Source organism: Psammomys obesus, unplaced genomic scaffold (assembly GCF_907164565.1).
Source record: "Psammomys obesus unplaced genomic scaffold, mPsaObe1.curated_primary_1811, whole genome shotgun sequence".
Lineage (NCBI taxonomy): Eukaryota > Metazoa > Chordata > Mammalia > Rodentia > Muridae > Psammomys > Psammomys obesus.
In genome coordinates, this window is record NW_026590062.1 from 11,866,319 (window position 1) to 11,893,759 (window position 27,441).

At 51.0% G+C, this 27,441-nt stretch overlaps 2 protein-coding genes across 6 annotated transcripts in view; both read left to right on the forward strand.

Annotated features, from left to right (window-relative positions):
* The window catches only part of Cfap251 (cilia and flagella associated protein 251), a 70,736-nt gene extending 68,336 nt beyond the window's left edge, over window positions 1-2,400 (forward strand). For all 4 annotated transcript variants that reach the window (XM_055605804.1, XM_055605807.1, XM_055605806.1 and 1 more), the window contains one exon: window positions 1,445-2,400. In XM_055605804.1, coding sequence (XP_055461779.1) covers window positions 1,445-1,557 — 113 coding nt within the window. In that variant the 3' untranslated portion in view covers window positions 1,558-2,400. The remainder of the gene's footprint in view (window positions 1-1,444) is intronic.
* Window positions 2,401-16,471: 14,071 nt separating this feature from the next.
* Bcl7a (BAF chromatin remodeling complex subunit BCL7A) overlaps window positions 16,472-27,441 on the forward strand; it is a 31,424-nt gene continuing 20,454 nt past the window's right edge. For both annotated transcript variants that reach the window (XM_055606398.1, XM_055606399.1), the window contains exons 1-3: window positions 16,472-16,719; window positions 22,969-23,050; window positions 26,903-26,999. In XM_055606398.1, coding sequence (XP_055462373.1) covers window positions 16,628-16,719; window positions 22,969-23,050; window positions 26,903-26,999 — 271 coding nt within the window. In that variant the 5' untranslated portion in view covers window positions 16,472-16,627. The remainder of the gene's footprint in view (window positions 16,720-22,968; window positions 23,051-26,902; window positions 27,000-27,441) is intronic.

Below are 27,441 nucleotides of genomic sequence, written 5' to 3' on the forward strand. Positions count from 1 at the left end.
TTTTTTGTTTGTTTGTTTGTTTGTTTGCTTTGTTTTGTTTTTGTTTTTGTTTTTTTGCTTTGAGATTGTCTTTTTATGTAGCTTAGGCTGGCCTTGGACTCCTGATCTTCCTGCCTCTACCTCCCAAGTGCTGGGATTACAGGTGTATGCTACCATATCTGGCTTCCATGTCTTTTTCTTAGAAGTTTTCTTTTATGTCTTTGATTTTCTCTCTCTCTTTGTATGTGCTTGAGTGTGTAGTTACTTCTCTCCTTTCATCATGTATGTCCTGATGCTAGAACCCAGGTCTTCAGACTGGGTGACAAACGATTTCACCCGCTGAGCCATCTCACCCACCTTTCTAGTTCCTTTCTTTGGTTATTTATTTGCATGTGAACATGGGCATGCCATGCATGTGTATGCTCTTGAATGTATATGCATGCCTATGTGTCTGTGTGTGGATGTGGAGGCCAGAAGTGACACCATGTGTCTTCCTTGATCATTTTACTATATTCGTGAAGACAGGGTCTCACTAAGTCTGGAACTCTTCACGTACGGCAAATCTGCTCAGCTAGCCCATGTCTGCCTGTTGAGCTCTCAGAAGAAGCCTCCTCCATTGCTGGGCTTCTGCGTGGGTTCTGGAAATCTGAACTCTATTCTCAATTGTGTGGCAAGCTCTTTATCCTTCAAGACACGCCCAGCTTCACGTTCTCTGAGATCATCCTAGCCTTGGGGTATGCGATGGTGGAGGGCTTCCTCACATGCTATCCCCAGCACCAAAGAAAGCTTCTCTTCTTGCTGTACCCCAGGAATGCCGCACCTCTTCTTAGCCAGTTGTCAGTAACAGATGTTACTGTTGTGAGTTTACACTCAGGAAGAGCCAGTTCAAACAGCTCTTCCAGGCTTGCTCAGGCCAGAAAATCTCTACCAACAAGCTCAGGGTAGGTGGTGGTCAGGAGCCACAGCTCCCAAGACTATGGAAGCAAAGATTCCTGGCCTGTCTCCCTGCCACCTCTTCCTTTTACTGTCTAGCCAGGTTTGTCAGGACATTGGTTAATAGGACTCTACTTCATAACGAACTGATTTGAAGAGCCAAGGGTGCCCCTTAGCACAGAGTACTGCTGCCTACTCAACCCCCTTTCTTTCAAGGGTCTTGTTTTATGTGGATGGGTGTTTTGCCTGTGCGTATGTCTGTGTACCATTGTGCATGCTTGGTGCCCAGAGAGGTCAGAAGAGAGCACTGGATCCCCTGCAACTGGAGTTACAGGTGGTTGTGGGCCACCGCACTGGTGCTGAGAATCAACCCATGTCCTTCAGAAGAGCAGCCAGTCTCAACTGCTGAGCCTTCTCTCCAGCCCCCTCCCACTTTGGTTCCGTGTCATTCCCTTGGGTTTTTTGAGGGCTCCCTGTGATGAGGAGCCTCATCACTGGAAAGGCATTTGGTTTTCTCTTCTTGCCCGTCTAGAACCAGAACTCTGCCTCGAAGAAGAACTTCCAGACGAAATCACTGCAGAAATATTCGCGACTGAAATTCTTGGCTTATCCTTTAATGACGGTTCTGGACAGTTTTCTCAGTGAAGTCCTGAAGAAGGCTGGCAGCACAAAGCTCTCTCTCTCTGTGTGTGTGTGTGTGTGTGTGTGTGTGTGTGTGTGTGTACGTGTGTGTGTGTGTACGCTTGCCAATTTGCCAAGAGGTGTTCCTCTTTTCTGCCCGTGCCCACCCCACCCCCAATCCTCAGAGCACTTAGACATTAAAAGTAAACTTCACAAAGCTAGGCATTGTACTGTCTGTGAAAGAGAAGAGCAGGTGGAGGCGAGAACAGGCCAGGCAGCCTGAGGGGCCTCAGCCAGTGGCAGGCCTTCCTCATGACATGTCCACTCCATGGCAGTCCTAGACAGCCACTCATGCCCTTCCCCTGGAGTGCTGCCTGTACCATCGGCCCCTGCTGCTGGGAGGAGGTGTCCGGGGCTCCTGGGAGTGCCACACTCTCTTCTTTCTTGGCAAAACACCCACCCGTGTGTGGCTGTCACAGCAAGCATCACCGCTGGCAACTGCCAAAGGAAATGCAGAAACAGCCTGGGTCCCAGAAGCCACACAGCGCTGCCCCTTTTTGGTGCAAATGACAAGTGCGGCCCCACCACCTCACGGTCCGCCGGGCTGCAGTGCGCGCAGGGGCAGGAGCAGGGCCATTAGAGGACACCTCCAGGTCACAGCAACGTGTGGTTCCCGCACTGTGCTACAAGTGAAAGCTGTGGTCTGCGTTAGAGTTTTAGAGCTTTGCCCTCAGGTCTGAGGTCTCGTTCCAGCAAGCGTGCCCAGCGATACCCGTCCATCACGGTCCAGCATACCTGCCCTCCCCCGCCAGAGCCTTCCCAGACAACAACATTAAGAAAATGGTTCTTTTTTTGGGGGATGGGGTGGAGGATTAAACTTTTTTTAAATTCTTTCTTCTTATTTTATGTGCTTTGGTATTTTGTCTGCAATGTATGTCTGTGTGATGGCGTCAGATCCCCTGGAACTAGAGTTACAGACATTTGTGAGCTGCCATGTGGGTGCTGGGAATCGAACCGGGGTCCTCTGGAAGAGCAGCCAGTGCTCTTACCTACTGAGCCATCTCTCCATCCCCAAGAAAACACTTCTGATCCTCTTAAAGAGCCTTTCTCCTATATCGTGTGAGAGAACCGGCACCACACGTGTGCACTCGCACCGAGCCCCCCTCATGGGTGTGCACTTGCAGGCTTGGCACGCTGAGAGTCTCTGGAACCATCTGGAATGAGGAACAGAACCATGTGTCGAGGCAACCCTTCAGCAGGCAGCGGGAGCCGAGGTTCTGCAGGCACCCGCTTGTCCGAGAGTGTCACTAGGGCTTTACCACCTGTTTTACACTTCGTTCTTTATAAAAAGAAAGAAAGAAAAGAAAAGAAAGAAACCATGCAAGAGAAACACAAGCTTTCTGAGTTGATTGTGTAGCTGCTAAGGGCCGAGGCGACATATTACCAGGCTCGTTAAAAAGTTCATGGGGACATTTTAGAGAACAGGGAACTCGCAAATAACATGTTCTCTTAAAAATAAAACTGGAACTAGGCACAGCCTAGACACCAGGCAGGGTTCCTTTATCAGGTCTGGTACCTGTCACTTCGAAGTTCCTGGCTACATAGAACGCAATGGTTACTGCGAGTAAAACTGTCACTGTCACGTGAACCCACCAGGGCTGGTGTTACCACCAGAAACAATCTGGGGTGATCTCACCATGCTCATCCAGCCAGACAGCAGGAAGGCCCAGGCCCAGGGAGAAGAGCAGAACTGATTGCGTTGCCCTGCTCTTCCTGTCCCAGCCTGGCCAAGAGGCTTCCCTACCTGGGGACACTCGCAGCAGGTGACTTGATTTCGCGGTCTCTCCACATACTTGACCAAGGTAGGGTCAGTCAGCATCTCAGGGCACTTGAGGAAAGGCAAGAACAGACCAGCACCAGCACCAGCGTAGGCATCCTGGCCCACAGGTCCTAGGGCTGGGGACAGTGCAGAGTGGCTCGGACTCTTCTGCATGGGGATGCCAAAGTTCCTCAGAAAGCCACAAGGAATGGCAAAGGGATGGAAGACCGTCACAGAGCTTGTGCATAGAGTTCAACGGACACAATCCTGAACACCAAAAAACTTACCAGAATGTTCCTTTGAACAAGCAGGCTTCAGCCAGGCGGCGATGGCGGTGATAGCGCACGCCTTTACTCCCAGCACTTGGGAGGCAGAGGCGGGCAGATCTCTGTGAGCTGGAGCCTGGTTGACAGAACAGGACAGACGTTCCAGGGCAGCCAGGGCGACACAGAGAAGCCTTGTCTCGAAACACTGCCATCCTACCCCACCCCCAACAAGAAGAAGGGAAAGAAAGAAAAATGAGGCTTCTGGCTAGCAGACTGTGTGTTGCTATGAGACTGTGGACTCAAACACCACAGTAGTTAAGTGGGCTTCCAGAACCACCCCTCCTCCCCGGTGCCCACCCCTCCTCTCCATGCTCTACCTGTGTACCCTGGGGTGTGGCTAAGCCCTCAAACCCCAGTGTCCTCGAGGAATAGCTCCTGGGGAGGTTGCGAGGATTAGAAGAGACTGAAACAAGGAAAGCGTTCCTGGCACAGGGTGTCACTCCCAGAACGACAGCAGCTATTATCATCCCAGGCAGAGACTGAACCAAAGAACTGAGAAGTTGCCTGACAAGACCTCACTTTTCCTGGGACCGGGTTTGAACATCATGACATATCCCTTAGAGGGGGGTCTCTGCTAGGTCAAAGCTTGGCTCTTCAATATTTGCAGAGCACCTGAAACTTTGAGTGCACCTGAAACTTAATGTCCTTTATTTTTATTTTATTTTAAAGAATTTATTTTTTTTCGAGACAGATTCCCCTTGTGTAGCCCTGGCTGTCCTGGGACTCACTCTGTAGACCGCCTTGCCCTCGAACTCACAGAGATCTGCCTGCCTCTGCCTCTGAAGTGCTGGAAGTAAAAGCATGTGCCGCCATGCCTTTATTATTTATTTATCTTCAGCTTTCAGGTAGACTTTGATGTAGCTAAGGATGGCTTCTAACTTGAACTGTACCTGAGGATGACCTTGAACTTCTGATCCTGCTGTCTGTCTATCCTGTAACGCTACTTCTGGGGAGATGAGAGGAAACATCTCAGCCCAGAGAGACCAAAATCAGGAAAACACCAGAGTCTAACTTGGTGAACCAGTGGGTTTTGTTGGGTTAATTACAGGAGTATGGGTAAGGGGTTCCTTACAGGGATAGAAATGCCTCAAAGATGGCTACAGTGCCAAAGCCCACGCCACCTCAGGCGACAGCTCACAAAAGCTAAAGCCTGCTGCACAGCCTGCAGCTGGTCAGGCTGGATAGCATCTCTTCAAGGCAGCTACGGTGGTCTAAACCTCCTTCATCCAGCCCCGTTTGGCTGAGCGTTTTCCTCAGCAGGCCTTGCTCCTATGCTTGGGGAGTAGGGCCTAGTGAATCTGATCAGTTTCAGGGACTTGCTAAAAAGCTAAAAAGCCTCTGAGTTGTTTTCTTCCTTAGCCTTCCTCAATCGGTGCAGGATTGATGGAAAGTCTCACCTCCCTTTGGAACATCCTGTGTCTTAGCGGACTTCCCTCCAAGATGGTGGTTTTGTGTTAGAGGAAAATGGGACAACACTGTACCTACCAAGTGCTGGGATCACAGTCAGTGGCACCACCCTTACCTACTTCTCCCGTTCTCCTGTAAGTAGCTTTTGAGTTGAAGTGAATCGCCAGGCCTTCCTAACCCTCCACCATTCTTCAATGGGATCTAGGGTAAATACTGAGTTCTTCAAGCCCAACGGCCTCTGTCTTAGATCCTCAGGCCTTAGGTTGTAGGGCAAACTTGGACATTGCAGAAAAGAGTGGCCATGCCAGTGAACCAGCCCAGCCTTAGTTACAGTTGCCAGAATTTGGACTCTATGCCCCCCCCATATGACATCATTTTCCCTCTTAATGTTTTTCAACCATTAAAAAATTTTTAAAAAATATGTTTAAATGTTAGCCTGTAGACTGTACAAAGCAGATAGTAGTTTGGGCTTGTTCCACAGGCTGTACTTTCCCACTTCTGCTCTGCATCCTAGGCCAAGTCACTCACCCTAGTAGACTATCACAACTATACTGAACCTACACGAAATACCTGACTCAGCCTGGTTCGGCAGCACAGGAGATGGAGGCAGGAAGCTCAGGAGGATCAGGAGTTCAAAGACATCCTTGGCTACAGAGTGAGTTTGAAGCCAGCCTGGGCTACACAAGACCCTGCCCTTAAAATAATAAGATAGATAGACAGACAGACAGACAGACAGATAGATAGATGATAGATAGATAGATGATAGATAGATAGATAGATGCAATACTTAGCCACGCCCTTCAAAAGATAAGGATGTGACAAAAAAAGACGGAGATGCAAAGGCCAGACACACATGGCCACCTGGATCTGCTCGCGTAGCCTGGAAACCGCAGGCCGCTGGAAGGAACTCACTAATGAAGAGGGCTAGGCCAGCAGTCATTCCATGGCTTTTATGACTATGCCACGGTTCTCCCTGTAAGATACGCATGATAGGGAAGCGGGTGAAGGGTCTCTGGGGGACCCTCTGTTCTGTCTTCCACTGCCTCCAAATCCAAAATGAGTTTAAAACGTCTGTGTGACGTGTATTATTTTTGCTGTGTTACAAACCAAACTCTGGGTCTTGTCCATGCTAAGCAAATACTTTGCCACTGAGCCACATCCCCCAGCCTCTACAAAAGACACCTTTTAGAAGGTGGCGTCTACACCGCTGTCTGCATTTGCTGCTTTGTCCTGTGGTTTTCTCCAGGGAACATTCCCGAGACCACCCAGCACATGCCTCGCTAGACACCCCGACTCTCTGACTATCCTAACACATCCTCAGCAGGCTTAAGGTGGTGCAAACCAAACAGGTTTTCTCTGAAACCTTTGCCTCCTGCAGCTGTACCTGTAGTCACAGGTGCTTTTGGCGCGAGCACGGCCTCCAAGGATCTGACCGGCAGGTCCCCACAGGCAGCTGTTTCACAACCCACTGCAGTAAACAGAAGGCCTTGGGAACCAGTGTCACCCAGTGTACATGTCACTTAACTACCCTCTGCCGCTCCTGCTTGCGGGAATAGGAAGAAGAAAGGAGGGGTTGGGGACACAGCTGCAGCCCCAGCAGTCAGGGGGCACAGCCACACAGGCTGTCGAGAGCGCGCCACATGTATGCCACGGCCTTCACGGGGAGCAGAGGGCAGCAGATTTGCCCGGAACTGGAGTTACAGATGGTTGTGAGCAACCATGTGGCTGCTGGGACCTAAATGCAGGTCCTCTGGAAAAGCAGCCAGTGCTCTTAACCACCTAGACATCTCTCCAGCCCAAACCTAGAGCTTTTGTGCATGCCGGTGGCCTCCTTCCTAACAGAACTGCACCCCCAGCCCCGATGGCTTCGTTAATAAGCCAACTTCTTTTGTTTATCAGTCCCAGGTTCCACATGCTGCACACCAGGCGCTACGCCAGAGGTAACTGTCCCCCGTGACTAAGGCAGGTGTGGCTCTTGCCTCCGAGGAGCATGGGCTAAATAGTCCCAGTTGTGCTGGGAGACTGGAGGGAAGGCCTGGGCCCCAGGAGACAGACATCAGAGAGGACTGTATTTTGGAGACACTGGTCAGGGTAAGCCAGGAAGAGATGGAAAGCATGTCAGCCAGAGGGGATGGTGGTCCCAAAGCTGGAGCTTGGGAAGGGGGCATGTGCGTGCATGCGTGAGCGCGTGAGCGCGTGCGTTCAGCCCCTGGGATGCTGAGGGCTTGGTGATCTCTGAGTTCCTTTCCTACCGCCTTGTCCTTTCACATGTGATTCTTCCTCCTGTGTCTGAACAAGAATATTTTCATACACAGAAGGGCCAGGAAGAACAAACGCCGTAAGTGGAAGCTCTCCCCCCACCTTCTCCTTCCCTCATTTTCTCTCATTTTTATTGCATTTATTTATTTATTTATTTATTTATTTATTTATTTATTTATTTATTTATTTTGTGAGAAGAGAGTCACACGCATGCCAAGGTATGTGCATGGATGTCGGAGGATAACTTGTCAGTTCTTTGCTTCTGCCATGTGGACTTTAAGGATCAAACTCAGGTCATCAGGTTTGGAAGCAAATACCTTTGCCTGCTGAGCCATCTTTTTATTTGTTTGTTTAGAGGCAGGGTTTCTCTATGTAGCCCTGGCTGTCCTGGACTTACTTTGTAGACCAGGCTGGCTTCCAACTCACAGAGATCTGCCTGCCTCTGCCTTCCCCAGTGCTGGGATTACAAGAATGTGCCATGGTGCCCGGCTCCACTGGGATCTTGCAGGTCTTGAGTCCTTGAGCATTACCTATTTTTCCTTCCAGGGTCACTAGGGTCATCAGCTTGAGGGTGGTGCTGGGGATAGAGATAGAACTCAGTGCAGAGTTTCTGACCTACAGATGCCCAAGCTAACAATGGCCCAGTGTCAGTCATGCGTGCTCTGCTACAGTGTATCAGGAAGCCTGGTCCTTGCCTTAAGAAGGTTACATTACAGAGAAAAACGCCTGTGAGAGACCTGGGGTCAGGGAAGGGACAGTGCAGAGGAGGAAGGGATCAGAGGGGAAAGAGAAATGACATAAATGAAGGGAGATACCTCAGGCAGAGAGTGAGTGGGGACAGCAAAAGAGGATTGGAGAATCCCGAGGGTTCCATGGGTGGGGATAGGGGCAGCGGCTAAATCCATAATAAGTGTAAGTTATAGGTCTGGAGTACCAAGCTAAGAAGGCTAAACCAGGTTTAGTGCACGCCTTCGATCCCAACACTTGAGAGGCAAAGGCAGGAGGATCTCTAAGTTCGAGGACAGCCTGGTCTACAGAGTGAGTTCCAGGACAGACGAGGATGCAGAGAAACACCACCTCAAAATAAAACAAATAAAGGCTAGGTTGGATTAAAATGGAAGGGGGAAAGGAGGTTCAAATTTGCATCTCGGAGGCAGAGGGATACATGGTAGCTAGACAGGAAAAGGGAACAGCGAGGAACCTGTTACATGGTTCAGAAAAGCAAAGGATTGTTTTGGAAGTGGTGCTCAGAAAGAATAAACGAGGCTTAATAAGATGAAAGGGCAGCTGAGTGTGTATTGATCATGACCTCTGATTTGTAGCAGTAGGAAGGTGGCTCTGGTTAGCTTGAGTGGAAGGCGACTTTATCGGAAGGTCCTCGGGTAATTGAGAGAATCTGTGGAAAGGCAAGCTCTGAAAATGGGCAGGACCACCGCAGGGCATGTAACTATCCTCCAGTCCCCCACAGGCGCTCCAACGGCCGCGTCTCCCATGCACCATTTCTCTTCCGCTCTATATATCTTCTAAAGTGAAAAATCAAAAGTGAATGTGGGCTAGCAAGACGGCTCGGCACATAAAGGTGCCTGGTGACAACCTGAGCCCGAGCCTTGTGATCCGCATAGTGGAGAAAGAACTACTCCTTGAACATTGTCCTCCTGAGCTGCACACACGCAGACACACACACACACACACACACACACACGCACATGCACACACACACAAAATACATGTTTAAAAATAAAAATAAAACAAAAAGAGCTGAGTATGATGGTGCATGCCTATATTCCCAGCCAGCACTCAAAGACAGAGGTAGCAGAATTGCCTCATTTGAGGTGAATCAGGGCTACGAAGCAATACTCTGTCTCAAAAAATAAATCGAGGCGAATCCAAACCACAGCATATACCACTTCATCAGCCGAGCTGGCTAAAGGAAAGAGGCCGGCAATAAAAACAAGTTTTGATAAGGAGGCAGCGAGGTCGGACTCCTTGCACATTGCTGATGAGATACAAGAAGGCCCTGCTTTGCAAAGCGGTTTGGAAGTCCCTGAAAATGTTTAGCATAGACGTTGCGTGTGACCGAGCCATTCCTGTCTTAAGGCATACTGCCAAACAAAAGGGAATTATCTGCACAGAACCCACATACGGACATTCACAGCAGCATCACTGATAATAAACAGAAGGTCGAAGCAAGCCAGGGTGCAGCAAACGAGAGGACAAACTCTGCCACATTTACATAATCAAATATTGTTTCTTGTTTTCCATTTCAGCTGTAAAAAGCAGTATTAGTACATGGAACAATACGGATGAGCCTTGAGCATATGCTAGACAATCCATCAGTTACTGGCAATTTGGGGGCTTTGTTTTTTGAGACAGGAAGTCACTATAAAGTTTGGGGGTGTTGCCAGCGTTGGTACAAGGAGCTAATGGGGAAATGAGAGAAATCTGAGGGATTTTTTTCCCCCAGGCATATATCTTTTTGCTGTTTTAAACACATGGTCCTAATGTGAAAAATAAGAATAAGAATAGTAATCAGGAGTGGTGGCCCAATCCTTTAATTCCAGCACTTGGGGGTGTGGGGAAAGAGGCAGACAGATCTCTGCGAGTTAAAGGCCAGCCTACATAATAGTCTGAAAACCAAAAATCAAACAAACAAAAAACAGAACAATCGAGCTGGGTGTTTTAATCCCAGCACTTGGGAGGCAAAGGCAGGCAGGATCGCTGAGTTCAAGGCCAGCCTGGTTTACAAAGTAAGTTCTAGGACAGCCAGGGCTACATACAGAAACCCTGTCTCAAAAAACCAAAATAATAATAATGATAATAATAATAATGTATCTTTTCAAGTATTTCTTCAGAGAAGTAGAAAACTTTTTTTTTTTTTTTTTTTTTGAGACAGGGTCTTACTCTGTAGCCCAGGCTCAAACTCACAGAGATTTACCCGCCTCTACCTCCTGAGTGCTGGCCTTGAAGGCCTGCACACCATGTCCAGCTAGAATAGCAGAAAACTAACTAATATATGCTAGATGCAGAGGCTTGCGCCTGTAATTCCAGTATGGAGTCGCATAAGGATTAGGCCAGCCTGGGCTATGGAGTGAGATCCTTCGTGTGAGAAAAAACAAAAACTCAACTCATGATCAAGGCTGGGTGCCATGCCCAGAACTGAAATTCCCAGCTGCAGGGAAATGGGTCCCTTTAGTGGGTCCTGCCTTCAAAACCCAAGGGCTCACCCAGAACTAGGAAGGATGCTCAGATGTAGGAAAGCCACACAGCAGAGACGCTAGGAGAAGGAATTTGGGTGGCTTTCTAGGTCTGTGACTTTAGAATTTACTGATCCTGGCAGAGCTGAGTGGGAGAGCTCTCAGCTAGCACGTGGCTGGCCCTGGGTTCAGTTCGTAATTCTGAGAAACAGTACAAACTGCTGAGACTCTTTTATTTTAAGACAGAGTCTCGCCACGTAGACCAGGCTGGCCTCAGACTCACTGCCTCTTGAGCGCTGGGATTCAAGGTGTGTGCCACCGTGCCTGGCGACCCTCACTCTGTTTTTGGAAAGGCTCCAACTTTACTCCAACTTGGTAGGACAAGACCAGACTGCCTGAGTTTAATCCTTCAATATTAGAGGAGAATTTGGATATTATCTCACCTTGAACACATTAATCCATCCCCTCCCCCAATATACACACTTCTTTGACAGGATGTCATGTAGCCCAGGCTAGCCTCTAACTCACTGTACAGTCAAGGATGACCTTAAATTTCTGATCCTTCTGCCTCCACCCCAAGTGCTAGTATCATGGGCCTGCACAAGCAGGCCCGGGTTAGGTGTTTGCTTTCTGTGAAAGGAGGGAGGTGGCCTCAACAGGGTCAGCTTCAGATGCAGAATATCCTTTCTGTTCCTGTTCCAGAGGAAAGGACACTATTGCATTATGTGGCTGGAACTTTCTTCTCAACTCCCCATACCCCCACCACACACACACACACACACACACACACACACACACGCGCGCGCGCTTTGCTGGGCCTGGCGAATGTCCTGCTCCCCAAACCACAGAGCACCTCTGCCTATGAAAGCCACACTGCTGTGGTGAGTTGCTAGGCTGCAGAGAGCACCGAATCTCAGCCTGCAGTTCTCCCCCAATTACACATCTCTGTTCCAGAGATGGAAACCTCCTCCATGCCTTTGAGGTGAACCATCCTCCACCCTGGAGGTATGCCTAACAGAAGGCATGGACTCAGGGTTGAATTTAGCAACCCAGGAAGGAGGAGAGTTTACCTTGGGTCTCGTGGGTGGAGAGATGATGCCAGCCGTCATGAGGGGCCTGTATCTAGCAAATGCGTTCTGGTACACACAAGCACTGAAACAAAACAAAACTGCGTTTCATCCTCATAAGAACCCTGTGAGATGAGAAGCCTTAACTGTATCTTCATTTTAAAGATGAGGCTCAGAATTGTGAAGACGCTTGACAGTGGCTGCTGTTATCCTGACGTCATCTTGTATTCTTAACCTGTCTGGGAGGTTGATATTTGTGGAGATCTTGACTCGTAGTTTCCTATCCATAGTAAGACTCACCCTAGCTGGGCTCAGTGGCACATGTCTGTAATCCCAGCACTCAGGGAGGCAGAGGCAGGCAGATAGTTCAAGGCCAGCCTGGTCTATAAAGCGAGTCCAGGACAGCCAAAGCTACACAGAGAAACCCTGTCTCAAAAAAACAAAAACAAAGACTAACCCTCAAACTGAAAGCTTCAAAAAAGCCATGGTGAAACATAAGTGTTATCTCAGGACTCAGGAGACTAAGACAGGAGGACCACAAGTTTGAGGCCAGCCTGAGCTATATAGCAAGTCCCTGTTTCCAAAAAGAAAGAAAGAAGAAAAAAAAAAAAAAAAAACAAAAAAAAAAAAACAAGTGTTTTAGGGCCAGCAAGATGGCTCAGCAAGTAAAGGCACCTGCCACCAACCCTGACAACCTGAGAACACAGATAAAGGCAGGATGTGTGTCTCTCCCTCTAAATAAATAATTAAAAAGTTAAAGTGTTTGGAAACATCTTAAAGACAAGACAAGACAGCAGTTCATTCAGCGGTTCTTAACCTGTGGGCCCTTTTGGGGGGTAGAATGAGCCTTTCACAGGGGTCACATCAGAAAACAGACATTTACACTACAGTTCATAACAGTAGCAAAATTACAGTTACAAAGTAGAATAAAAATAATTTTATGGTTGGGGATTGCCACAACATGACTGTATTAAAGGGTCGAGGCATTGGGGAGGTTCGGAACCTCTGAGTCAGGTAGACAGAAGCTGAGAAGATGGTAAACGGCACTTGGGCAGGGAAGTGGACTTCCTACTCTGCGGGATTTTTATTATCATTTTTTTTTTTATTTAGAAACTATTAGTTTCTATAATCGAGCCCACATGGATAAGACCTGACATATTTAATACAATGTTACGAATGGGAAAAAAATGTTTCTATACCAATATAGTCATGCATTTCTGTAATGGCAGCTCAATAGGTAAATGGGGATACTTTTTTCCAAAGTTAGCATCACAGCTAAAATTATCCAAGAATTCAAATTAAAAATATATGAAATATATACATTGAAGACATAAACATATATATATACACATATATGATAGCAGGATCTTTAGTCATTTGAGCAGAATTGTAGACTCATCCAGCACTTCACTAAAACAAGCAAACAAACAAACAAACAAACAAACAAACAAACCAAAAAGCCAGGTGCAGTGGCGCACGCCTGTGATCCTAGCATTCAAGGAGGCAGAGTCAGGTGGGTCTCTGTGAGTTCCAGGCCAGCCTGGTCTACAAAGTGAGTCCAGGACAGCCAGGCTACACAGAGAAACCCCATCTCAAAAAACAAAAACAAACACAAAAACTCCTCCTCCCCCCCCAGCTAGCTTTGGCATATTTGAACCTGACTGAATGATTTTGTGAGGTAAGAGAAGTGAAAGTTAAATCTAAGCCCTACTGGATGTGGTGGCTCATGCTTGCAATTCCAGTGCATAGGAGAAGGTGCAAGGGTCAGGAGTTCAAGGCCAGCCTCAGCTATTTAGTGAGTTTGGGACTAGCCTGGGCTATATGAGACTGTAGCGGGGAAGGGGACAGAAGAGGAGGGTTATAGGGGGAGAAAGAAGGGAGAAGAAGAAATAATACAGTGTCTGACCTAGTCAAGGAGAGCTCAGCTTGTAACAAGGAAATGTGACACCGTGGGCAAGGCCTAGCAGAAACATTAGAGTCGTCAGACACAAACTATAAAACAACCAAGTTTTGCTGAAAGAAAGAAGCTTAAAAATTTCTGCAGGGACAGGAGACTATAAAAAATGACATACTAGATTTATAAAGAACATTTGTAGAAAGCTTTATGGTTTAATCAGGGATCAGAAACACAATACCTTCAGGGGCTAGACAGCAAACAGAAGCCAGGCGGCTGCGTGAGCAAAGTGGTCACCTGAGCAGTTGAAGGGCAAGGGCTGCTCAGGTCTAGTGGCTGCTGTGTGGCCCGGGGGCCCAGCTGGCAGAATGTTGGCTGGTTCTAACGATTTGGGGTTTCTTTTTATAATAGTCAAATTCATGTAGCAACACACTGACCACTATAACCACTGTTCTCCCTCTTCCATTGTCATGACTGTGTGTGTGGTTTGCATGTGTGTATGCACGTTTACATGCCTGGGGTGGGTGCGCCTGCACATGGATGTGCATGCATGTGGAGGCCAGAAGTTGATACTGGGTATCATCCTCTATCTGCCTTGTTTCCTGAGGCAGGCTCACTAAATCAAACCCAGAACTTGCCGGCATGGCGAGTCTCACTAGCCAGCTCGTTCTGGCGGTCTCCTGTTTCTGCCTTTCAAGACTGGAATTACAGGCCAGTTGCCGTGTCCACCAGCACTTCTGTGAGTTCTGGGGAGCTGAACTCTAGTCTCTGTGCTTTTGTGGCAAGTGCTTAGCCACCCATCCATCTGCCCGGCTCATTGTAATCATCTCAAAGCACAATTCATGGACACGGGGCATTCACCTCTGTAGTACCAGAAAGCTTTATTACAGGGAAAAACCCATGCCCGTTAGCCATCATTCACTCCTCCTCTTAGCTCCTGCCTAGTGTAGACAGCTCAAGTAAGTGGGGAGATACGCTCTTTGTCCTTGTCTGCCCGTGTCTTTCCGCTTAGCACGCTTTCAAGCATGTTTAGCCGTATTGGTATTCCTTTTGTTATTTGTGGGTGAATAATCCCACTGTTTGAAAAGACAGCCATCGATCAATTAGGATTTGGGGTTTTTAACATTTTTTACACTTTATTTAGTGTGTGTGTAGGCGTATGTGTAAATGCGGTGATCAGAGGGCAACTTTCAGGGGTCAGTTCGCTCTTCTCCACAGTATGGGCTCTGGGACTCAAACTCTGGTCTTCAGGCTTGGCAGCAAATGCGTTTACTAAGTCATCTTGCTGACCAGATATGTGGATTTTTGATATATTTTATTTTTAAATTATATACATATATACATACATGTAAGTACCCATACATATTTCATGGGGGAACTTCGGAACAGCACTTGCTTAGCATGCACAATGCCTGCACTAACAAAAATTAACTCCCTGGGCCCAAGCACATATCTGATGGTCAGATACAGAGAGGCAAAAAAAAAAAAAAAAAAAAATCAGACTTCTGATTTATGGCACATTTTCCAATCCATTGCTCAGAATGGTTTTCTGACATAATTGATTTATTTTTGTTTTTCAAGACAGGGTTTCTCTGTGTAGCCCTGGCTGTCCTGAAACTTGCTCTGTAGACCAGGCTGGCCTTGAACTCACAGAGATCGGCTTGCATCTGCCTCCCAAGTGCTGGGATGAAAGGCGTGCACCACTGCCACCTAGCTTGATCGCTCTTATTTTTTGTTTGGGGATGGTCTTTCTACGTAGTCCTGGCTAGTCTAGAACTATCTACATAAACCAAGCTGGCCTTGAACTCAGAGATCTTCCTGCCTCTGCCTCCCGAGTGCTGGAATTAAAAGATTGGGCCGCCGTGCCCGACTATTAGTCTTATTTTTATCTTTCACATTAGGACCGTGCGTTTAAAATGGGAGTAAGATATATGTCTGGGGAAAATCCCATAGAGTCTCACTCTCGTTTCCTACTGGCTCCCTCTACCAACCCCCCGCAGCACTCCCAAACTTCGGGGGAGATGCTTTGTACTAGCATCAATGGGGGGGTCACAGATGAAGTTCAGGGCTGCAACCTTGACTCAGTTTCCCCATCTGTGAAATGACGGGTGCTGGGCTAGTTCCTCGCCAGTCACGGTGCTTGCTCACATTAGACCATCTCTTTTCCCAGCATCCACCTGGGCAGGCGTCCGCTCTGGTCCAGTCTGCTTAGCCGCAGCTGCACACCCATCTGTCCCTATTCTGGTTGACTGCGGTAGATTCTGTCACCCAGCTGTCCCAAAAGTCCTTCTGGGTTGGGCCGATCCAGTTTGCCGGCTGCTCCCGGTCAGTGCGTGGCACTTCCACTGGGAGCCGGTTAAAATTTCATTGCGGTCTTCGAATAAGCCCCAGGAAGGTTTATCCGTGACCGGGGCAACTTATCTCCAGGGGGCAAGGAAGCCCTGCGACGGTGCCCATTGCCCCCCGGGCTCTGACACCTTTCCTGTGACCCTCCCTGAAGCATGGGGAGGCGACGTCCTATCTCGCACATTTCACTAGGGCAGCTGGTCAGAGACCGGCGCCTCAACTCTTTCCAAGATCACCTCGCGTCCCGAACCTCCGCCTCCAACTCCGAGAACTCAAGCGCCCGACAGGAAACTTGCGCGATCGCGCCCGCGGCCACCAACCAGAGCCAGGGCGCCCACGGCCTGCAGCCTGCCATCCCCAGGGTGTGTGTCTTTGGGGGGAGGAGGAGGTCCTCCACCGCACCTGCGGCCTCCGGGGGGGTCCGCACGCGAGCCCGCCCCGCGTGTCTGGAGGTCGGGGTCGCCCCCGCTAGCTCCCCCGGGCGAGGTCCCCCGAAGCTCCCCCGGGAGGGCGGCGGCGCCCGGAGGCCGCACTGCCGGCGGCCGCGCCGCTCCCCCTCGCTCTGTGCAGCTGCCGCCCGGCGCTTGCGCACTGGGCCCCGGGCGCGCGGCGGCACCAGGCTTTGTGTGTGCGCGTATGTGTGTGAGTGTGTGTCTGTGCGCGAGTGAGAGAGCGGGCGAGCGTGGCGAGCAGGACCCGGCGGGCGCGCTCCCCCAGCCTCTCTCTCTCTCTCTCTCTCTCTCTCTCTCTCTCCCCCCTCTCTCTCCCTCCCCGCCAGAACCATGTCGGGCAGGTCGGTTCGAGCCGAGACCAGGAGCCGGGCCAAAGATGATATCAAGAGGGTCATGGCGGCTATCGAGAAAGTGCGCAAATGGTAAGCCGAGGCGCCTGCTCGCTCGCTCGCCCGGCTCGCTGCACCGCGCCGCGGCCGCCAGCAAGCCCGGACCCAGCGCGCGGAGCGGCGGGGCGCAGCGGCCCCGGGCCCGGAGTTGGCGAGGGCGCGCGGCCCGGGTCACCTGCGCCCCGCGGGGGCTGCGTCCGTGCCCAGGTGTGCTCGGCGCCGGTCGCCCACCTGGCGCGGCGGCGGCGGCGGCGGCGGCGGCTCGGAGCTCGGCTTTCGGGAGAGGGGGGTTCGCAGCCGGCCCCAGAAGCCATTTCGTGTGTGTGTATTTTTTTTTTTTTTTTTTTTGTGCAAGTCACATGAAAGCGGCTTCCCGCGCGCCGGGGCCGCGATGCCGCCGCTGGCGGCGGCGGGCAGAGCGCGAGCTCCATTGTGCAGCGCGGAGCGGGCCGCCGTCTCCTCCCGGGGCGGCGCGGCGCCCGGGTCCCCCCCGGCACACACACCCCACGCCCCGACCCGCCCGCAGCTCCCCGCCTCCCAGGCCTCGGCGCCCTCGAGTCTGCGGAGTTTGCAGAGCGCGAGCCGTTTAAATTTAGCGCTTTGGGCAGCCTGGAGCGAGGGCTCCGGGCGAGGAAGGAAGATGGGGGCGAGCGCTGGGAAGGCGGTGGCGCGGCCCGGGCGCGGGGCACCCACGGCTCCCACCCGCCCCGCGCGACGCCCGGAGGTCGAGGGGCGCGATGTTTGCAGCCAGAAGCCAAGTCCTGGGCCGCGTCTGCCTTCTCCTAGCTGGAGCTGGTGTTTGTTTTGCGGAGAGAGCGAGCGACCGTTGTTTTTGTTCTCTGCGCTAGGGGAGGAGGAGGGGACCGCGAGATTCGGTGTGGGCCGTGCGTGTTTTTCAAGCTCAAATTAGATCGTGCCCGGCGTGGCCTCGTTATAATTAGGAGGATGGAACATTTTCACGGCCCTCGTCGGGATCTGACTCCCGAGGCGGCCCCAGAGGCCAGGCCCGAGGCGCTGGTAGTCCATCACCAGGTTGGGTCAGACTTGTTGAAAACTCCCTGCTCTCTGATTTCAACTTTATTACGGTTTTTTTTTTTTTTTTTTTTTTCCCACGGCTTCATCAGGGTCCGAAAAGGAGAGGAACAGCTGCGAGGGTGTCCCCAAGTGTCAGCGGCCACGGGCTGGTCCTGTCCCTTTATAGGAACTGGCCAGGCCCCATTGCAGGCTGTTTCTTTTGGGGGTGTCATTTCTTGAGTAACGCCTCTGTTGTTGTTGTTGTTGTTTTTTTTTTTCTTTTCTTATTACTATTGGGGGTGGCCTGTTTCTGGTCTGGTGGTGTCACAAGTTAGCTGTCCTTTCAGAGTGAAACCCAACAAAAAAGGCAAGGAGGAAAATCAATAAAGTCCACGTGCTCCCGGGCCTCCTATGGAAAGGGCTTTCTGCGGATGGCCGGATGCCCGCCGTGGGCTGGGTTTGGCTCCAATGGGACAAAGAATTTTCACAACCGTGAGAAGGGGAGGCTTTCCAAAGTTGAGATCCAAGTCCTGGGTGCCGGGAGCTCCCCTGCTGAGCAGGGCGCCCAGTGCCCAACTGGAGCCATTTAAAAATGGCAGAAACAGCTGCAGGCCAAAACACAGAGGAAAACAACACAGTGCCCCCTCTCCTGCGGGACTCTCAAGGGAAGGCTGCAGTGCCCCCCCCCCCCCCCCATGCCTCAATCCCCATGCGAAGAAAGAACTGATATCAGGGCAAGAGTACCTTCTGTCTGTCACCCGCCTGGAGGGTAGAAAGAGGCCGTGTAAGCTGCCTTTCTGGTCCTGGAGCTGTGACAGCTGCGGCTGGGTCTGCCAGCTGCTCTGCAGGGCGGGCAGATGGAGAGATGGGGCTTTCCACCCCGCGGGCCCCAGAGCGTGAGGCCTGGAGGCTTCTTCATCCAACCTGGTGGGTTCACGGCCTGCCCAGCCTGGGACGGCAACAGGAGATGTAGCTAGGTTCTTCCCTGTGTCTGGGGGTGAACAAGTACATCATGACCTCTAAGTACCTCAGGCTTCGGGATCTCCTACCTGAGTCTGTACTTCACTTCCTTGCCCGTGACCTTGGGCAGAATAGGAAACTCAGTTCTCTAACCCTGGCCACCGGGGGGCTTCGATGCTCCCTCCCTCCTGGAACTGCTGAGGACTGAGTCCGGTGTAGGCACCAGGGTGCACAGGGCCCCTATGGAGGGTGAACTTTGTGGAAATTTTGATTCGCTTGCCTCCCCATCTTAAACAGAAATGGAGGGGTCTTCCTTGAGTCGCTGAAGCTGGTTTTGCCCTGTCTGTAGAGCAGTCTTGCAATCAACCCTGAAGGCTTTGGGGGTTGTTTATTAACTGTGGCCACCAACCATGCATTTCACCACTGCCTGAGACTTGGGGTTGCCAGAATTAGCAAATGAAAATACAGAACACCTAGCTAAATTTGAGTTTCAGATAAATAGCAAAGTGATTTAAAAAAACAAAACAAACAAACAAAAAAAAAACCTGTTCTCCCCGGGTATGATGGTACATGTCAGCACTTGTGAAGTAGAAGCAGGGGAATCAGGAGTTCAAGGCTAGCCAGGCTAGATTTGAGCTTGTCACAAAGAGAAGCAAAAAAGAAGTGACATTTTCTTCTGAGAGTATTACTTTGGTGGTAGAATTTGAGGTTAATGTGCACAGGGCTCTGGGTTTTGTCCTCAGCGCGCGCGCGCACGCGCACGCGCGCACACACACACACACACACACACACACACACACGACCAGATCCTCGCTCTGAAAGCCTAGGGTGGTATCTCTTATGCCTGCTTGGCCAGCCCTACCCTTCCTCTGCCCTGCAGAAGAAGCCTGTGCCAGCTGCGGCCCCCTACCCACAGCTCGCAGCTACTTATCTCCTCCTTTCTGTCTGGTGTCCCAGCCAAGATGTTGGCTGGGTGTGAGGTGGCCAGAAGATGGCCAAAGGAGATCAAAGTGGTGGGTCCCGTTTTGGGAAACTGGGCCAGGCTCAGGAGGCCCAGAATGGGAAAGACAGAGAGGTCAGCGCTGCGTGGTAGACACTGGTCCAGGACCTTTCAGCTCTTGGTCCTAAGGGTCCTTTAGCAACTTGACATGAAGGCGGAGTGGCTAGTTTATGGGGGCTTTCCGTCCAGACCTTATTAGGATTAGGACAGGTCTTCCAAGGTGGCAAAGACTAGTTGGGTAATGAATATACAAAAAGGCATTTAGAGCTCTTTGGAGTCAGCAGAGCACCCTGGGAAACATTGGACTTTAGATCCAGTAGAGCAATGAAAATTTACCTTGGCCTTGAGAATCTGAGACAGACCCTTGTAGTTCACATCAGACCCTGAACCAGGCAGTGAAGGTGCAGGGCTCTAATCCCAGCACTTGGGAGGGAAGAGGCAGGCGGATCTCAGTAAGTTCGAGGCCAGCCTGGTCTACAGAGTGAGTTCCAGGACAGCCAAGGCTACACAGAGAAACCCTATCTCTTTTCTACATCTGGGACTTCATTTCATCCATTTGTCTCGGGAACACAATTCTGATAGGGAGAGGAGGTATGGAAGCCAAGCTGGTTGCCATGGAGGCAAGAGGACGCCAGCTCTGTAGAGAGTAGTTTGTGGCTAGGTTGAGGTGCAACTTGGTGGTCAAAGTGAATGCCTCCGGGTGATAAGATGTGGGTGCTGGGAGTCAGCCAGTGTGTGTCATCTGGAGCAAGCTGTGGCTCCCAGGGGCATGTGGGCCACAAGGACTATGAAGGTAAACGTGATATGCCTCCTTGGCCACCCGATGGTCCCCTTGCTGTAAGACAATGGGAACTGTCTAGTTCCCGCAAGGGGGCCGCCAGCTGTGTAAGTTCCCCCGTGGGCACTTGTTGCAGGGGATCTCTCAACTCCCCTTGAGCCAGAGCCTCTCTGAGAGCTCTGCCTCGCTTCCTGGGAGGCCAAGAGCCAAGTCCCAGGTCAGGGGTCAATCCCAAGGTCAGGTTCCACTTCAGTTTTCAGAAATGTTTTTTACTTTTTTGTTGTTGCTGTTTATTTTGTGTGTGCGCACACGAGAGAGGAAGGGAAGGAGAGAGAGAGAGAGAGAGCACTCACGAGTGCCTGTCACACTTGCGGTGGTCAGAAGACAGCTTGTGGGAGTGGGCTGTCTCTTTCTATCATGTTATTTCTGAGGCTCTAACTCAGGTCATCATCATCATCATCACGGTGTCGCTTAGAGCCACCTGGGACCTAGAACTAGCAAAAACTACACGCCATCCTGCCCAGCTGCCCACGGTCAGGTTCATAGCTCCTGCCTCTGTCACAAAGCCCCCTCAGTGTCCACACCTAATAATAGTGCTACAGAACGTTTTCTCTACCCAGGGGTGACCCGGGTACTCAGTGAAGAGGTCATCAGTGGGGAAGAAGGAACCAAGGTGCAGCGGGTGGCCCCTAACACCTGATCACTTCAGACAGATGGATAAACACACTCCGGCTTTGAACTGGTTGATTTACTTGCACTCAGACCGAGGAAGCTAGTCAAGAGCTTGTGAGGATCGACTGAGCGACTTTTAGATTCTAGAGGTTTCTGTCGCCCTGGTTCTACAGAAAGGACTGTCCCTTACCATGGACAGCAGAATAGTAGAAGGTGGACTCTGGTGTCAAAACCTAAATTCACTCTGTGTTACCATGGATCATCTGTGTCTGCATGACCAGGATGGCAACAGTTTCTGGATCGCTTGTTCTCTCATCTATAAGATGTGTTCCTCTCCTGGCCTTTTACTATCCTCAGAGAAAGAGAGAGGAGGGACGGCATGTAGCTTGGTCCCTGGTACAAGGTGTCCATCAGGATGTGTCTCGGCTTGTCACTGAGGTTGTTCCCTTCAGGTACCTTCTGAGTATTCCCAGTGGGCCTGTGGCTTGTGCATCCTGCCTCTGACGGCGGACAGACCTCTGCCTTCACTTCATGTTTTCTGCTGCTCAAAGGAGTGTGGGCGGGGCCTGACAGGTGCTCTGGGAAGCAGTTGGAGCCAAGGGTTTGGATTCTCACTACGAGGTCATGAGTTCGCCTCCTCAGGTCTCACTTCCGTGACCTGTCAGGTGGGGATGATGGCACTTGCTGTCACACACGGTCATGTAAACATCAGAGTATGTGGGCGGTAGTGCTCAGCACGTGGAAGCAGCTAGACAAGGTCTCCTCTAACAGTGTGAGCCAGGCCGTCACTGATGGGAACACGGAGCCCTGAGGGGGCCGAGTTTGTGAATGCAGGTGTATGATTTAGTTAGCTGTTTTTGAGTGTACTTGTCACACACACACACCCAAAAAACAGCCTCAATAATGACATGGCAGTGACTGTAATGTGTCACACTATAATATGAGGGGAAGACCATAGTTTAAGTTTGGGTAAAAAAGCCAAGGTCCTCACAACTGTAGTTCTAGGTAGCAGTGGGTCTGTTGTCATTGAAATTGCAGCCTTGCCACCTCCTCTGGCCCCAACATCTCACCTCATTGTGGGTTACTTGCTGAACTCAGTGGGAAGTCAGACTGTTCCCTAAGATAGCCAAATCAGAGCCCAGACTGCTGGGGTTCAAACCCCAGCCCTGCCTCCAGTGCCTCTCCCCAAGTTGTGCCCACCCTCACCCATGTACATGGCCTCTAAATATTTAGAGCAAGAAATGACACCCTCTAACAGAAGTTAGTGGCCATAGTAATAGTCTGGAAAATGGCGGTGGCTTGGAGAGGGCATAATTATTATTCTTGATGAAACCAGTCTCCTCTTTTCCTTCTCATGGCTCGTAATTTTTCTCCTCCTCATCTGCAAACCTGTCTCTTTCAGCTGGGGACTTGGACTCTCCTGTGGGAGATTTAAACCCAGGTGATCGGGGATCCAGGTGGAGCCTCAACTGAAGGATAGGTGCAAGGACCCGTCCCCACAAGGCCAGGCTCAGCCTGCCCCTCAGTGCCCACCACAGCCCATATGCCCCTGCAGTGTTCTGAAGGGAAGGTGCCAGGAGGGTAGGGTGGTTTCTTGCATTCTTTATTCCAAAAGGGTAGACAACGTGAGGCTTGCATTGGTCAGGTGACTTTCCCAGGGGCCACAGCCATCAAGGACAGATCTGGGATTCCAGCCGTATCTGCGCGATCAAAGCTTGTGGCCCCAGGGCTACAACCAGTCATCCTTTTGTAGCTGTGACCTCTGCCGCTGCCACCACCCATTCTCCCCACCCCCACCCTTGTAAGCAGAGTCCTCTACAAAGCCCCCTGGTTATGGGCTCTTCCTCATTCCCTGCAGGGAGAAGAAATGGGTGACCGTTGGTGACACATCTCTACGAATCTACAAGTGGGTCCCTGTGACGGAGCCGAAAGTTGATGACGTGAGTATGTAGGGCTGATGTGTCATCCTTCCCTCCTGCCCCGGGTGGCCTCCCCGCTTCGGGCAGAAGAGGTCTGTTGCCGTCCATTGGCCTGGGGATGTAAGGGAAACTGCTTGGAAGGCACAGAGCCCAGCTAAGGCCCGGAAAGGCTACTGGACCGGTTCCTTGGCGCCCCGTGGTCCTGCCCCAGAACCTGAGCTGATATGAGGAATGCCCCTTGAAAGCTGTCCACTGTTTTAGGAGCCCCATAGCTGGACAGTGGAGACACACTTTTTATATGGGGCTTGCTTTCCCTAGAGCCCTGCGCACTACAGCGTGGGAACAGGCAGTGCGGTACCCAGTTATACCAGGCCTCCGCCTTCACTGTGGCTCCGTTCCTGGGCCGCTGTCCATCTGCCAGGCCCCATGCTCATGCTCCACACAAACACCCACCTGCTCCCTATCTTTTTAAATCTCTTTACAAGGGGAAGACATGATCTCTGAGAGGTACAGGCCACTTCTCCAAGTCATGCAGCTGTCAGAGTTGAGACTGGGGCCACCCAAGGCTTTCTAATTTTCGAGATACATGTGTTCTCTGCTCCTGGAGAGCCGTTTAATGGGCAAGGTAGGGGGGGGTGGGGGATGGGGGTGGGGGGAGAGCCTGGTATGAGGATGCCTGTACCACTCGCGAGAGGGGCTGTAGGAAGGTTAAGGGAGACAGGTGGGGCCATGCGACTGCAATGGCTGGAGAGGGCTGTGGTGACCATGCCGCTGCGCTGGAGAAGGGTGATATAGAAGCATCCAACCACTTCCCACCTAAAGGCCTTGGCACTGCTGGTCCTCTACCTGCTGGCTCTGCCCAGGTTACCCACAGCTGGCCTGAAGAGGCGAGTTTGGCCCCAGCTGCTTCCGGGAGCAACATGGCCGCGGTCAGTAAGTTTTGTTATGGGGCAGCAGCTTTCTCGGGAAAGACAGTCTTAGTGTCTCTTTCAAGGGACTAGCCTCTCTTTCTGCCCCATCTTCAGTAACGTGCCCCCTGAGCATGTAGGGGCTCTAGGCAGGGCTGAGATCACACGCTCACCCTGAGAAGGCTGAGAACTTAGGTGACTGGCCTCCTGCCTTGTTTTGACCTGTGCTTCTGAAGCCGCCAAGTCCCCTCTTACCATAAAGGGACCAAGGCTTGGCCCATCCGCATGTAACCGGACAAAGAGCAGAGCGGCTCAAGGCCTCAGAGGCAGCTCCTGGCTCCGGCCCACGCCTTGGCCTTAACACGTCATTAGGTGGTGTAGAAATGCTGGCTGCATCTGAGGAGACTTGGTCCCCTGCTCTCAAGGAATTTCTAATCTCGTTGGGGGAAGATAATTATAGAATCGCATGAAACAGACATCAGGGAAGTGCCAAATGGAATATGATCAAGGGGATCATATGGGCTGCGGGAAGGATGGGGCGGCTCCTGGCTGGGCAACGAGCACTGGGTATAGATAGACTCAGACAGACGAGCCTCTGCTAGCCCACGAGGCTGGGGGCTTCCCCTTGCTGTGGGGCTTCTTGCTCCCTCCCTGCGTAGAGGAGCCATCTAGCTCGTGTGGCTTTTGTGCCCAGAATTCGCACTATGTCGCCTGGAGAATACTTAGCAGAGCACAGTGTTCCAGGGATGCTGAGCTCCTTCCACCTCCGGGCACCGCCCCAGACAGCCTCCTTAGACTATCGGGAGGTCAGACTAAGACTCTGCGTGGGGGTGGGAGAGGGGGGGGTCGGCTTTTTATGGTTTTAGAACATATTTAATTAGGATACAACTGTACCATTAAAAAAAAAAATGAACATTAGTATTCTTGAAGGTTTCATCCTTTTCAAATAGGCAAAACAGGTGTCAAAGTTCAAATGTTGCTTTCTTTTTATTTGTGTGTGTGTGTGTGTGTGTGTACGTGCATGGATGTGGGCTCCAGGGATGCCACTTAGGTCTTCAGGCTTGTTGCCTTTATTGCTGAGCCATCTCACCTGTTCCTGTTATGGGATTAGGTGTGTGTGTGTGTGTGTGTGTGTGTATTTGTTTTGGTTTTTTTTGAGACATGGGATTTCTCTGTATAGCAGAGCTTTGGCTGGACTCGCTTTGTAGACCAGGCTGGACTCAAACTCATAGAGATGCATCTGCCTCTACCTCCCCAGTGCTGGGATTAAAGGTGAGCACCACCATGCCTGGCCATTATTTTGTATTTTTTGAGATAGGGTCTTGCAGTATAGCCCAGGCTGGTCTTAAATTCACCCTCCTGCCTCTGCCAGGCTATTATGGGATGGAGTATGCTCTCTGAGAGAGTGGATTTTGCTTTGAGGGTGTAGCCCAGTGGTAGAATGTTTGCCTAGCATGTATGATGCTGTGTTCTTTAAACCACAGGATGCTAGGTTTAGGGTGCCTACAATGGCTCAGTAGTAAAGGCATTTGCCACCAAGCCTGATAACCTGAGTTTGATACCTGGAGCCCACGTGGTAGAATAAGAGAATTGACTCCTAAAAGTTTCCTCTGACCTTCACATATGCACTGTGCCTCCACATACAAGTAAAATAAATGTAATTTAAAAATGAGTAATTCTATACCATTTTCGTCAGTGCCCGTTAGCAGGCACTCCTCGTGCTGCTGCGTATGCGCGCTCTGCCTCTGTGTATTTGTACCTTCTTTAAGTACCTTAAAAGGAAATGACTGATTTCTCATATGCATGAGTGTTTTCTCTGCGTGTATGTATGTTCACCCCGTGCATGCAGTTCTGTTTCCCCCAGAGGCCAGGAGAGGGCATCGGATCTCTTAGAACTAGAGTTGCAGATGGTCGTGAGCCACTCCATGGATGCTGGGAACTGAACCCAGCTCCTCTGCAGGAACAGCCAGTGTTCTTGGTAGCTGGGCCGCCTCTCCATGTTTAGATATGAATGCTGCAGCATCTCTCTTATCTCTGTATGCATGCACCCCAGCTTGAGTTCACCTCCCCGCAGGTACCAGCGCACCCTGCTTGCCTTTTCCCTTCCGGGGTACCTATCCTCACGAGTGCACAATAGACGCAGTCCCCTCAACACCCCCCACCGCGCTGGCAGCCGTATGCTCTGCTCCTCTTTGTCTTGGAGATATGGAGGTATTTTAACATGTTCATGCCTCGCAGAGCTTTCTGATTAAAATCCAAAGAGAGCTGCCTTAGTCTCTTTAATTGTTATATCGAACAATCAGACCATCCATGATTTATTTTTGGAGCCTTTTTTTTTTTTTTTTTTTTTTTTTTTTACCATCACTTAGAGAAACCAACACGATTCTGTTCCCGTGGGGGCTGGGCTGGGGCTCACCGCAGAGCACTAGCCCAGTATGTGTGAGGCCCTAGGTTTGATCCCAGCACCCTAAAAGCACCCCTTCTATTCCCCACTGCTTCTTTGAGTTTCCATTCTCCCTGATACTTTGAGAAAAGCAGCCCCGAGGGGCTCAAGCTGCTGGAAATGAGTGGCCTGTGACTGCCACGGCTGAACCCGCTCTGGTCAGCAGTGACTGTGACAGTGACCTTTCCCCTAATTTCTCTATCTAGAAGAAGAGGGAGTTCCCAGCAGCCAGGGTGCTTGTCTGTCTGCAGGTAACAACCCCACAGACGGGCAAGATTACGTCTTGGAATCCTCCCCTCGGTGAGACTGTTTGATCCCAAGGTGGCAAGGTCCACTTTGTGGGTCACACTGAGATGCAGGCAAAGACAACCTGCCAAGGCTTGGGGGCTCTGACTGTTTGACGGGATTAAATATTCATTCCACTCCCCAGAGCTCACACACACACACACACACACACACACACACACACACACACACACACAGACATGACTGACTGGGTTTCCGTTCCATTTTCCTCTCTAGAAAAGCAAGAATAAGAAGAAAGGCAAGGACGAGAAGTGTGGCTCAGAAGTGACCACCCCAGAGAACAGCTCCTCCCCAGGGATGGTGGACATGCACGGTGAGCCCCAGTACAGCCGTCCCCCTGCCCTGGCCTCGGGAACTCCTAAGCTGGGCTTTTGTTTCTCTAGCAGGTTTGTTCACATTCCAGGCAAAGGGTAGGAGGGCTGGGCAAGACTGCCAGGCCTCTGTGCCAAGGAGGAGCTCTTCAGAGGAGACGTTTCTTTCCCTGGCACACCTAGCCAAGAAACAAAACAGACGCATAAAAATGACACCCTCTCCTCACCCAGAGGCAGTCTCACAGGAGAGGATCCCAGCAACCCTACGAACCCAGGAAGATTTGGGGGTATCCCACACCAGACCCACCAGTGTATTTTCCATTCTTCATTCCATTTTGCTTTGCTCCTGGGAAACTGCAGAATGGATTTCTGAGCGGTTCATGCTCATCGTAGGAACCTGGGCTCCACCCTCTCGTGACAGCCTTAGCATCCATCCTCAGAAGT